The sequence below is a fragment of the Coturnix japonica genome, chromosome 5 (genome assembly GCF_001577835.2).
Source record: "Coturnix japonica isolate 7356 chromosome 5, Coturnix japonica 2.1, whole genome shotgun sequence".
Lineage (NCBI taxonomy): Eukaryota > Metazoa > Chordata > Aves > Galliformes > Phasianidae > Coturnix > Coturnix japonica.
The window spans coordinates 25,355,599-25,367,704 of NC_029520.1; the positions used below are offsets into that span (position 1 = coordinate 25,355,599).

Genomic DNA, 12,106 nt, shown 5'->3' on the forward strand with positions numbered 1-12,106 from the left:
CTTCAGCACAAACCAAGCTATTTAAATCACCTGAATAATGGACTCAAAGGTCATGCTGAAAGGATTTATCAAATGCCACTCTTCTTTCAGGAGTGGCATTAAATGCAGAGCAATGTGAAGAGAAGCCAAGACTATGTTTGAGGTTGGAAGTTGAAATTGGATAGTATGGCCTAAAAAGATTCAGATTTGAACAAGAAGCCCTTTGGGAGCTCCCCAGAGTTGTAGAGAGGTTTGTGTAGACCATCTCCAATCTCTAGAGCTTCTCTGCTGGAAGATCACAGGCAGTGGTTTTGGTGTACATAAAGCTGTGGGGAGACCACCAGCGGTTCTTTAGGTGTGAAAGAGTGGCTGAGAGAGAGAAACAACAGAAGCACCACAAGGAAGAAACTGAGTGAGGCTCTGGGGTTAGTTTTAGTGATGGATTGGTGCTGAGCCGAGGGGAACTTAGGCTGGGAAGTTGGGATTTGTTTCCTGGCCCCTCAATCCAAACACTTCTCATTAATGAGCTCTCTCACCAGCCTGGACGAGGAGAAGAAGATAGAGGTTGGGGTACTGGGGGTTAGGATCTTCTTCCTTGATATGGTGTGTTCAGCTCACAGGCTACCAGGGTGGAAGGAAGCCCATTGTGGAGCAGCTGGAACTGCTTAGTAATAATTCCAGGGCTTAAAGAAACCTTGTGTGCAGCAGTTTTCTGCCTGCTCTTAAAAAACTGTTAGTCGTTATTGGGTGAGTGCCTCAACCCTTGTTCCAGACAATTTCGTTCAAATAAAATCCCTTGCAGCATGTAGAATGCATTGCAAGGACAAGCAGCTTTGTCTGAGTAGCACTGTCCTGTATGGTGCCATGTTGGGCGGGCCCTGCAGTGACACAGCAGATTGGGCAGCAAACACCGCTGTGGCTGTGCCTGCAGAAGCCCAGGTGTGCTCATCTGGATGTGGGCAATCAGAGGGTAAAGCACTTGCAGCTGGTTGAATTGACTTTGTTTTCCAGCTGTTCATGGTGTATTGTGTGAGTATCCTGCTTTCCTTTCTAGTTGTCCAAAAGGGAATCTTCCTGTCATTTCCCTGGCAACGCTAGCGGAAAGCCCGGACCTGTACTCGCAGCTTACAGCCTGTTCAAGACCTTGCTTTGCAGGTACACGTGCAGTAGTGTAGAAGCACTCTCCTTGGCCACCGTGTGCCAGGAGCACCATCCCCTCCTCTGCAGGAGCCAGAGCTTTGTGGGCACGTTGCAACAGTAGTACTGGTTTGAAATTCTTGACTAGATCTCACCCCCCAGTTAAAGCACAAGGAAAGAGGATCTCATGGTGGCTGAGCTCTGCCTCCCTTGGAGGATGGTCCTGGCTTGCCAGTGAAGCAATGTTCCAGCAAATTCTTTCTTTGGTTGCTTAAGCCAAACCTCATTGCTGTCAGAGGGGAGGCAAGAAGCACTCACTGCTTAAGATCAATTATAGCTTTTTTGGGGCTGCCGTTAAAATTCAACAGGCCCTTGGCTGTGTTGGGAAGTTTATACTCATCCATGGTCTGCGTGGAAGAGGGATTTAGCACGGAGAGAAGTGAAGAGCATCTGGAAAGGTCAGATAAAGCTGGAATGTCACTGTCACAGCCACACAGAGATAAAGCTGCCCATTTATTTTTTTTTTTTACTGTCAGCTATGTGGTTGTAGTGGCTTTGACATTTACATTGCTAAAATTGCTTTGAGGATGAAGTGCCTTATGGCTGTTTTCTTGCAGCAAAGAGCTCACTAGAGCTACTTTCAGCTCTGAACTTAAAATACTGACTTGCTGTCTTGCTTCCCCAAGTTGCAGGAACATTGTATGAAACACTCAGGTACCAGAAAGGTACAAATCATAGCTATAGCTGGGAGCAAGGGAAGGCAGAGAGCAGCAATGGCAAGTGTATGCACACATACTTCTTCCTTGGGCATTCCTCCATTGTGAGCACTGAGCAAGAAACAGACCTTCAAGGGATCTGCTGTGACCAATCTATGGAAAGATCCAGGGGCCAAGAAACACAGCTCTGTCTGCACCTCTGCTAAGGTTGCCATAGAAAATGTATGGTGTGAGATTCATGTGAAGAGAATTTACATGGCAGCATCTTCTCATGCTGTTACTTGGTAAAAGTAGTTTTCCACTTACGTGAAATTTTCTTACATCCCAAGGTTAACGGAGTATTTGTTTTCTCTTCCTCGGGACAGAGAACCAGAGGTAAGAGTGAAGATAATTCCAAGCTTCTGCACATGTAGACAATGAGGAAAAATGTCTGCTGCTTAGAGCAGTGATGTGACTATAGGCTCCAGAGGTGATGCCTGTGCTTGGCACTGCAGTTCTGCCCTCACTCGTGGGGATAGGCAGCACAGGGGCTCAGCAGCACAACCAATTGCTGCCGCTGTGACTAAGGGTGTGGGGAGGAGGGGATCTGGTGCTAGGAGGTGGATGGGGCGAGTGGGTGGTTTCAGTAAGTTTCCCAGAATAACAAAAAGGATCCTGTGCAGCTGCATGAAGCCAAGTCAGTATAAATGACTCCAACCAAGACTGCCAGGATTGCAAGTCTCAGCGGACAGCAGAAATTCCAGCTCTTTCTTCTCCTACTCCCAACCTCTCCCAACTTTTCTAGCGTATTTCTTCAGCCTTCTTTCAGCTGTCTGTCACATTTCCCTCCAATTTACTACTTGGAAATAAGATATTTTATTCCTCAGCAGTGTGTGCAACAGATGCAATGTAAAGCAGCTTTCCGCTTACTGTTTTGACAGATGTTGTTGCGGGTTGGTTTGCAAGGAGTACTCTCTGTGAATCCCATAGCTATAAACTCCCATTCTTATTAAAAGCATTAATAATCTGCCTTGCTTGTAAAATGGCTTAATGCATCCACATAGAGCTGCTGTTTCCATATATTGTTGTACTGTTTGTGGTATTGTGGAGTTTACATCTGACCTGAAGGTACCACATGAACTGGTGGAGGTAGCTCCAGCATTATAGTTAGGGGGCTGGCTCTCACTTGAACTTTTCCACCAAGGTTCAGGGACTCTTACACCAATAAAGGTCATCTTAGTTGCATCATACAAGAAATATAAGTGCAGTCTGGTGGCCTGTGAACTAGATCTTTGACTTCCTCCTTGATTCAACAAGGATTTGTACTGTAAGCTAGGACCAGTCACTATCTGTTGGTATCTTCCTCTTTCTGCTTTCACAAATGAGGGGGAGAAGTATGGGCATCCGTGACTTTCCCGACATAAGTTGCTCTTGTATTTTGATACTGTAGTTGGTAGGGCGTTTGAAAACATCTATGCTCTCGTTTGCCCCTCTGGGGGAGTAAGGGAGCCTGGTTGTAAATATGAGGCAAGTAAATGAGCCTCTTCTCACATAAGACAGCGCAGGTAGTAGAATGAAGAAAGTAGTGCCGAAAGGATGTACTTCAGGATGCAGAGTCTGTTCACAAGTAAAGCCACTCTTGTTCTGATAACAGAGAACAACAACAAACCACGCTTCTGTTTCTCAGGGGAATAACAATAAAAAGCAATAAAACGTACTTAATAGCTTACTCTTTTTTGAAACTTCCAAATCTGGAAGGAAACCAGACCATCTTGAAAATGGAGATCCCAGACTTTCACAATACATGTTACCCATCCAAAGAGCAGTTGCCATGAAAATATTTGCAGCTGCACTGTTTTCCTGCTCTGTCCCAGAGCCCCAGCGGAGAGCAAGGCCAGAGCACAACAATGTAAAGCCCAGCAGCTGTTAAGCCATGCTTCTTCCTAGGAAAGATTCTGCTCGACACTGTTTGCAGTGGTGTAAGCATGAATGCAAGTAGGTTAACACAGGAAGCCCAGCCTCTAGAAAAATTAGAAAAGACTTGATGGTCTTTGCCATTTTGGATGGTCTTTTGAATTCCAGCACACGGTGTAAGCAGTGGTGAAGCATTCCTGAATTTCTGGCATGCAGTTCTTCAGAGTCAGCAGGGTCCTTCCTGCTTCAGTTGTGCAACAGCCTAAGATGGCATGAGTGCTGTGGTCTACTCTACCCTCCATTTTTACCCAATTTCCTCTTGCAAAGTCTTGCCAGACTCTGTTCCATACACTAGCTCAGCAGGAGACTTGGCATACTGGGGAAAGCAAGCAGTTCTTCACTGGGTCAGTGAGTTGAGTTGGCACTGGGAGCATGTCTTAAGAGAGAGAGGGAAGACTCCTTTTCTGCGGTAGGACTGAGCTTTTGGAGCTGCTTAAGTTTTGAGTTACCTCACCCTCCTATTTAAAGAGTGATTGAAGGGTTATTCCTCTGTACAAAGGAAAAGGTTTGCTTGGTGTCCTGTTAAAACACTGTGAAGCTCATTCATTAGTGCTCAGACAAACTTCTCTGCCTATAAAGAACCAGTTGGTGCCTTTTACTCTTCAAACCATTCTTTTGTTTCAAACTCCTGCATCTCCAATTTGGGCTCTTTCATTCCTCTGGTTGAGGCTTTGTCACACTGAGAGTGTTTTATATTTGACCGTCCAATGATAGCACTAGCTTTTCTCTTTCAGAGTTGCTTTTGATCTTTGAAGATAACTTCTATTCTCATGTCACTTACAAATTTAAACCCAGGCTTGGATCTCATAACTGACGAGCTGGTCTTGTCCCTGGGCAGTGTCCATGTGCCCATTGCTCAGAACAAATGCTGACAGAGCACACCCACAGAAAATGTGTGTTGTCATCACTTGTGGCAAAGTTCATTTCTCTTGTATGACAGATCCTCTTATTTTGACCACTTGAGGTCAGAAGGCGTTTCCCAAAAGGGTGTTATCTGGCCTGAAAGCCACTGACTGTGTTGTAATTTGGACTTCAGTTCCTGCTCCACTTCAAATACATTACTGCAGTGGTCCCGCATCGTATCACTGATTACGGAGTGGCTATGATCCCTCTGCCAGAGGCAATCAAGCAGTGGGAGTCTGGGACTCTAGGCAGTAGCATAGGTAATGCTCACTGTTAGCCTTTGAAGGACCTGTGCTTCTGTTGAGATGGGTGGTAGTGTTGTTGTTCAGGAAGGATTTGCTTCTCTACATAAGCAGTTGTTGCAGATGCAGGGGGCATGTGGAACAGGCAGGCAGGAAAGAGGCTCTGCTCAGCAGTGAGTTGTGGGAACAGCAGCAGCAGGAGTGATGCTATTGGGATGTGGTTTGTGTATTTGAGTTCTCTGCCCCTCTGTGCCCCTCTGGGGCTGCAGCCTTTGGTATTGGAATAGACTGGAAACAGTAGGCAGAAAAAAAAAAAGAAAAAAAGAATCATTGTTTTTAATGCACCAACCTAGAGACAAAGAGATTTGGAATACTGTTTTCCTTTTTCCTTCATATTATGTTAACATGTGTCACCCAACACCACTGGAGTCCCTAATAATGTGAACCTTCAGCATACCTTAAAAGTTTCAAGGTGATGTAAACCAACCACAAAGTTTAGTGGCCCTTCCAGAAGATCAAGCACCCTGAAGCCATGAAGTGACCACATCTGTCAGACTTCTTTTGCTACAAGAGCACCCCGCAACTCCTTTGGGTATTTAGATACTAACATTTGTGCTCTGCAAGATGGAAAAAGATGATAATCTAACTGGTGTTTCATTCTGTATCGCAGTACCCCTAGCAGCACTTCTTTGGTACTGAACTGCTGTTTGGCCTCTGGGAAGATTACTGACTGCTCTTTTTTTTTTTCTTCTTTCTTGTGTTTTAGACATTTACAGCATGGTGTAATTCTCACCTCCGCAAGGCTGGGACACAGATTGAGAACATAGAGGAAGATTTCAGGGATGGTCTTAAACTCATGTTACTTCTGGAAGTCATTTCAGGTGAGAGAGGTTGTGTGTGGTGCTCTCAAGTGTCCTTAGCATCTCTGTTCTGAAATCTGTCTTCCCCTTTTCTTGTAGAACAGGGACGGCGAGGGCTGTAATGCTGTAGATTTTGCTGGAACAAGAACAGCTGCTTTCTGATTCAGAACAAATTTCACTCTAACGAATATCTTGTCTCCAGCAGTGACCATGAATGCGCTTTTGGAATGCGTTCCAAGCCTCATGGCCTGTGCAGGCTGCCCATTGCATTCCTGCTCCTGCCTCTCGGCTTTCCTCCATTTGCCAGGAATGCACAGCCTCTTGTGAAGGCTCAAGCAACATCTCTCACTCCTTGGCAGAGCTGATGAAGCAGCTCTGGAAAGAGTGTGGGAATGCTGCACTGGCAAATCATACAAAGCCACATGACAGTGGGAATAGGATGGAAGTTATTGAAAAAGGAAAGTCAGGCCAGTAAATCTTCTGTGTCATTCAGTTTCAGCTGTGACTGAAGTTTTTCCATTCTACTTTCAATCTGAGCTCAGTGCTTAGGCCTTCAGGAAAAAAAGAAAAAAAACCCAACCAACCAAACCTAATGCAAAACAAAATCCCAGAAAACTATCTGGAATAAAAACAGTGACCAAATTAGGTCAGATTTGTTTTAATTCCCTATCACAGATGTCCTACTATTTGACAGATATCTCCCTGAACAAGGATTATTTTGTATAAGCAATAATTCCTGTTGATGTACTGATGAAATAAATGCCTTAAAGTACCGTGGGAGGTGTCACGAGGGATAAGAGTGTGAAACTGGGGCTGTGTGCTCACAGACTTTCACCCAATGGCTTTCAGTCAATAAGAGCAACCCTATGAGTTGCACCCCTGAGCTTCTTGGTGTGTTTTGCAGTAAAATTGTTGTGAGAGAGGCACTCAGGCTTCCTTCCCTCTGCTGCCCCTGTTTTCCTAACCTTCTCCATCTCCTGCAAAGATGCTGTGTGTGTGTGTGTGTACTCTTGAGAATGTATGGATATAATACCTTCGAGTTTTTGCCTGTGCTAGTAGTTTGGAGGGATCAAAGTTCACAGCATTGCTCCTGCAGTGTCTGTGAGAAGCTAGCAGGCAGAGCCCTATTTTTCTGTGCTTATTTTTTTGCATACTGTTGCTTTCCAGAGGAGGGGCTGCAGCCAGGAAGCTGGGGCAGATGGGCCCTAATGGCTTCGGTTCTGATTGCTGTGAGCAGGAAAGGGGAACATGAATGGAAGATGGTGTATGAGTACAGCAGACTGGCTGCTAGCACAGTAGCTCTCATGCCTCACACTCTTAATATCCTCTCCTCATCTCCCACCCCTCCAGTGCTGTTGTCCTGGTGGGAGCCCGCTCGGAAGTGTGACCAGCAGACAAAGGTGTGTGGAGCTGCTGTGGGCCTTGGGCTACAGAGCATCCTTCCTACTCTCCTCCTGGAGCCTCTTTGCAGCAGCTGGCCCCACCAGTAGCTCCTCTGACCTTTAAATTGGGAAGCAGCAGCAGCACCTGGGGTGCTGCCTGAGGGGAATGAATCCTCTCCTCATGCTTTCCCTGCTGGCAGGGTTTTGCCTGGATGCTCCTGCCATGGCTCCTGCGGATGGCCTGCCAAATGAGAGAGGCTCCGGATGGCTCTAAGCCCTCTGGTTCAGCCGCTGGCTTTCCCTTCAGCTTTTGGCTCTCTACACACCTTCCTTTTCCCGTGTTTTGGGGAACTGTGGAGCTGCTGACAGGAATTTGGCAGGGGTGGGATTGCTGCGCTACTCCTTTCCTCTCAGCCAGCTTAGCCATAGGCAGAGCGATGGCCAGAGGTGCCTTCAGCCACAAGGGCATGGAGCCAGGCTGGCCAGGAGCCGCACAGAGCCAGATGCTACCTGCTCCTCAGCAGCGGGTCTGGAGGTACATGAAGGGGAGCAGTAGCACTGCAGATCCTGTCCTGTTGGCTCTGTGCTGGGAAGTAACAGGTGGGCCCCACAGAAGTTGCCTGGCATGATGCACTTTCATTTTTCACTGCATGTATTTCCTTCCCCTCACAAAGCCTCACATTTTAAAAATACCACGAGACTCGAAAGGGCTGAGCCTGTCTTTACTACTTTAAAATACAGTTATAAGGCCCTTTTGTTTTGTTTTTTTTTTTTCCACCAAACAGAAGGGAGCACTAACTGAAATCTTTCCTAAAAAAAATTGCTGTAAACAGCATCTATGCCAACACTTCCTTGTGTTATTTGGCTTTTAACAAACAGCCTTGGTCTAGTACATGAGAACTGGAGAATGGAAGTGAGCAGGCCATTTCCGTCATCTGAGCTAGGTGAGGTACTGAGAAATAAAGCAGTAATACAAACAGCTGAAAGCAGAACATATTTCTAGCAGGCTTCCACTTTTAAAAGTCTACTTCATTAATACTGCATGGCATGGAACCTTATGAAGCTTTGCTCTGAACATCTAAATTTGTAATAAAGTTCAGGACTGAAGGCAATAGCCATTGGGTCTGGGGACTTTCTAAGTTCACCAAAACTTATTCTAAGACAAAATCTGCTACTGTGTTGTTTCGGAGAGGGAGACTGCAGTTGTGCAAACATTACTGGCTTCTCTTGGATCCTGATGTGGTCAGAGGGGAGACTGTGCCCACCCCAGCCCCACATGGAGCGAGTTGGTACCATCCCTTTGTTGGCAATGCACATTATGCAGCCACAAGGTGAATGGGATCAGCTTGCTGTTCCAGCTGAAACCCAGCCTCCTTCATTTTTCTGCTTTGCAGTCACATCAGTTAAAGAAAATAGTTATTTTTTTTGCTGACTTGAACCATTTGTTGACGTTTGGCAGCATAAATCAGCTTAAGTCTTTTCTGAAACTACATTTGTAAAAACGACATTGTGAAGCTGTCACGAAAAGTGCTTCCACTTCAATTTACAATGACTGGCATTATCCAGATGGAAAAAGAAAGCAACGCACCATGACGTGTACTTGATGGTCCATTAAAGTGAAGAACATTTTTTTAATCCTAAGAAGTATCTAGTACTGTAAATACGTCTTTTCACTTAAATTATGCCATTATGAAAGTGAATCTAGTTTTATCCTTAAGCCTGACACCAGCCTACAGTGATAAAGGATTTTCTTTTCCAGGCTTTTTTGCTTGGGAGGGCATGGCTGTGGTGGTAATCTGTTTTTCTCCCTTGTAGTTTCCTCACTCCTTTGTTAGGAAACAAGCCATCCACTTTAATATGAAAAAAAAGAGCTCAAAAAATGCTTTTCTTTCTCACCCTTAAGCCTTCAATAAAGCTTTTGAGTCAGCTCACGATTTAAATATTCATGCTCAGAATATAGCAGGAGGCTCTTGGAACTGGATCTGAGTCATTACTTGCCTGAACTTGCCCATTTGATCTCTTTTTAATTATTCCATACCTTCTTTTTCAGAATGCAAAACCTCACATTTTGTTTGTGTTTGTTTGTTGTATTCTGGAGCCTTGATCTGAAACCTGAGCTGCTCTGTTTGATTTCTGGTTATGTGGGTCGCATGTAGGTGCCTCCTGATGTCCTGTCAATATTTCCAATAAAGAGTCCTCTGAGAAGCCCACTTGTATGGGCTTTAATTTGCTTATCCTGACTATTAGGTTAATGTGAGTAAAAGCAGGCCATGGGAACAGTTGCAGGCAACCAATCAAGAAGGGCACAACTTTGCTGAATGCAGCTCTTTTAAATAAAGATGGTCACAAAGTGCTTTTCCAGGTTTTCCAGCATAGTTCCAGTAAAGATCCGGTGTGTGCCCTGAGACTCACTCCCTTATTCCAGAGCTATGCTGCTTCCCTCTCTACCTCATTATAAGCATTTAAAATGCATACTGTTGTGTATGAAAGCATGACAAAGAGCTAGAAATACATTGAATGCATTTAGTGGAAAGGAATAGATGTGATGGTCCTTACAAAGCTGCTCACTGCGGAAGTGATGTTAAGTTCCTAGTAGGAGCAGCTGTGACCACTTGGTGCAAAGACTAGAGAGGTGTAAGGTCTGTATCCTGGCTGGGGAAAGAAGGTGTGGTATAAGTTCATTCTAGTATTTGACAGCAGGGAATTCCTAGGAAAAGAGATTTGCTTTGTAAATTGCATGTTGTAAACACTGGAGATACGCTGCTCGCTTGTCTTCATGAGAAGAAGAAAACTTCCTTTCCAGGCACCATTACCAGTCTTGAATGGTAAAGAGGTTAATTTTTCAATGCTGGGCTCAGTGTGGTTTTGAAAGATTTCTATAATTGACATCTCTGACACAAACTCACAGCAGAAGGGATTTAGTGTTGACAGGTCCTCATTTATGAAATAATCTGGCGTCTGCTTCTTCCTGGGGGTACTTAGCAGTAAGTGTCAAGAAAAGATACAGGGAATTCTAACCTGTGCCCTTCTGAGCAGTGGGAGCCACCAGGATGGGAAAACATCCATAAGAGAGGAAAGACTTCAGGGTTGTTTTCTAATATATATATGTTTTCTCTTTTCTTCCTAGGTGAACGTTTGGCTAAGCCTGAAAGAGGCAAAATGCGAGTGCACAAAATATCCAACGTGAACAAAGCTCTGGATTATATCGCCAGCAAAGGAGTGAAACTTGTGTCCATTGGTGCAGAAGGTAAAGAAACCAGCTGATTTGTGTGGGCCCAAGCTGTGCCCAGACAGCTCCATGCTCTACCATGTTCTTGTAAAAGAAACCATGGCCGTAGAAAGGGGACATATTGGATCTTTTGTAGGTCACAACAAGCTGCAAAACTTAATTACCTCCTGGCCTTTATTGGTCATTTCTCTTTCTTTTCTCCTGGATCCCATGACTCATGGAAAACAGTGGGCTTTCATCAGGGTGTTTCTTTCTCAATTGAAACAGAGCAGCTGCTTGTACTTAGCTTGTTGCAGAGTTGCTGGGACAGATCCCCTTTTGCTGTAGGGCGTCCCTTAGGTCAAAGCCAAGGGCAATCACCAAGACAGGTAAAGGATCCCAGAGACTTCAGCTGTCAGGGTGTCCAGGCTTCTTCCTGTGCATTCTAGAAATGTGAGTGCTATGGCTGGAAGCCTGTGTACTGTTGTGCAGAGATCATTGTGGGCAGCACTGGGGATGCCCTCAGAATAAACTTGCAGATTGATTGTGCAGCATGGAATTGTGCAACATTTTTGTCTTTCTAGCAAAGCTGACAGGTGTTTTGCAGATATATCACAAGATTCAGATAGGCTTGCAGGCTGGTAGAATAATTTGTTCTTTTATAAACCTTAGCAATTAGTAATCTTATCTGGACTGTTTTTATGACACTCGTTTTCCTTTGCTCTAGACCTTTGTCTGAGTCTGCCTTTAGACTCCTTTTGTCACTGTTGCTGTGGAGACACTCAGCTTCTGTGGTATTTCTAGGTTTGCCTTTGCAGTGACCATGGAAAATGAGGGTGTTTATTATCTCCATCTTACAGATGGAAAAGCATGGTTTCTCCTTGGAAACTCTTGTCAGCCAGGAAATGAGTCCATAGTACAGTTCTGAATGACCACTCATCTTCTGTCAGAGTTGTAGGACTGCAAGGCTGAGATCTGTCTGCTTATAGTCCAGGAGGTCAGCGCGATGTTGGTGTGTTGTCCTGAGATCTGGACTCTTAGGCACACTCTTGGGGTCATCTGTGGTCCACTAGTTCTCTATGAGATCAGGCAGAATACCTCTGCCCCTGGAGGTGTTTGTGTTTGCCTTACCCCATTTACCCCAGCTTAAAGTTATGATGTTACGAGGACTTCAGAATACTTTGTGGAGATGCTTTCTTACTGTGGTAATAACTTTGGTATAACTTGCATGTAGAACTTCCCTTCAGTTTTCTCTCCTTTTCCCACAGCAGCAACTTAGGGTGTTGCTTTCCCTGAGTGCTGTTTATGTAAGCCCAGAAGCATGGGTACAGTTATTTTGTGTCCTTACAAGATGTGTCCAGTGTCTTGATTCAGTATTCCATATCAGTATGTATTGTAACTAGAAGCTGGGCATGAAGATGTAGGTCTCCTGCCTTAAGAGAAGACAATTGTAATCTGGATCCTGGATAGACAGTTCCTTCTGGGAACCTAGAGCATGTGTAAAACCTAACTGCACTGCTCTGATGCATTTTTCTTTCTTTTCTGGTTCTGGTTTCCCTGGCAGTAGTTGGCCTTTTTCCTCTACTTCCCCTGGATTTTTCTCTTTTGATCTTTGCTCCTGAATCAGCTATGACTACCCTTCCAGCACTTACAGATCATTTACAAGTAAAAGGCTCTGTGACCAATGATATCCAGGGCCTCATTACTCAGTACTGACTCACAGCAG

At 44.9% G+C, this 12,106-nt stretch overlaps 1 protein-coding gene across 2 annotated transcripts in view; it reads left to right on the forward strand.

Moving 5' to 3' along the window:
- Positions 1-12,106, forward strand: part of LOC107314914 (alpha-actinin-1) — a 70,349-nt gene that overhangs the window by 28,120 nt on the left and 30,123 nt on the right. For both annotated transcript variants that reach the window (XM_015864736.1, XM_015864737.1), the window contains exons 2-3: positions 5,697-5,811; positions 10,300-10,419. In XM_015864736.1, the coding sequence (XP_015720222.1) occupies positions 5,697-5,811; positions 10,300-10,419 (235 nt within the window). The remainder of the gene's footprint in view (positions 1-5,696; positions 5,812-10,299; positions 10,420-12,106) is intronic.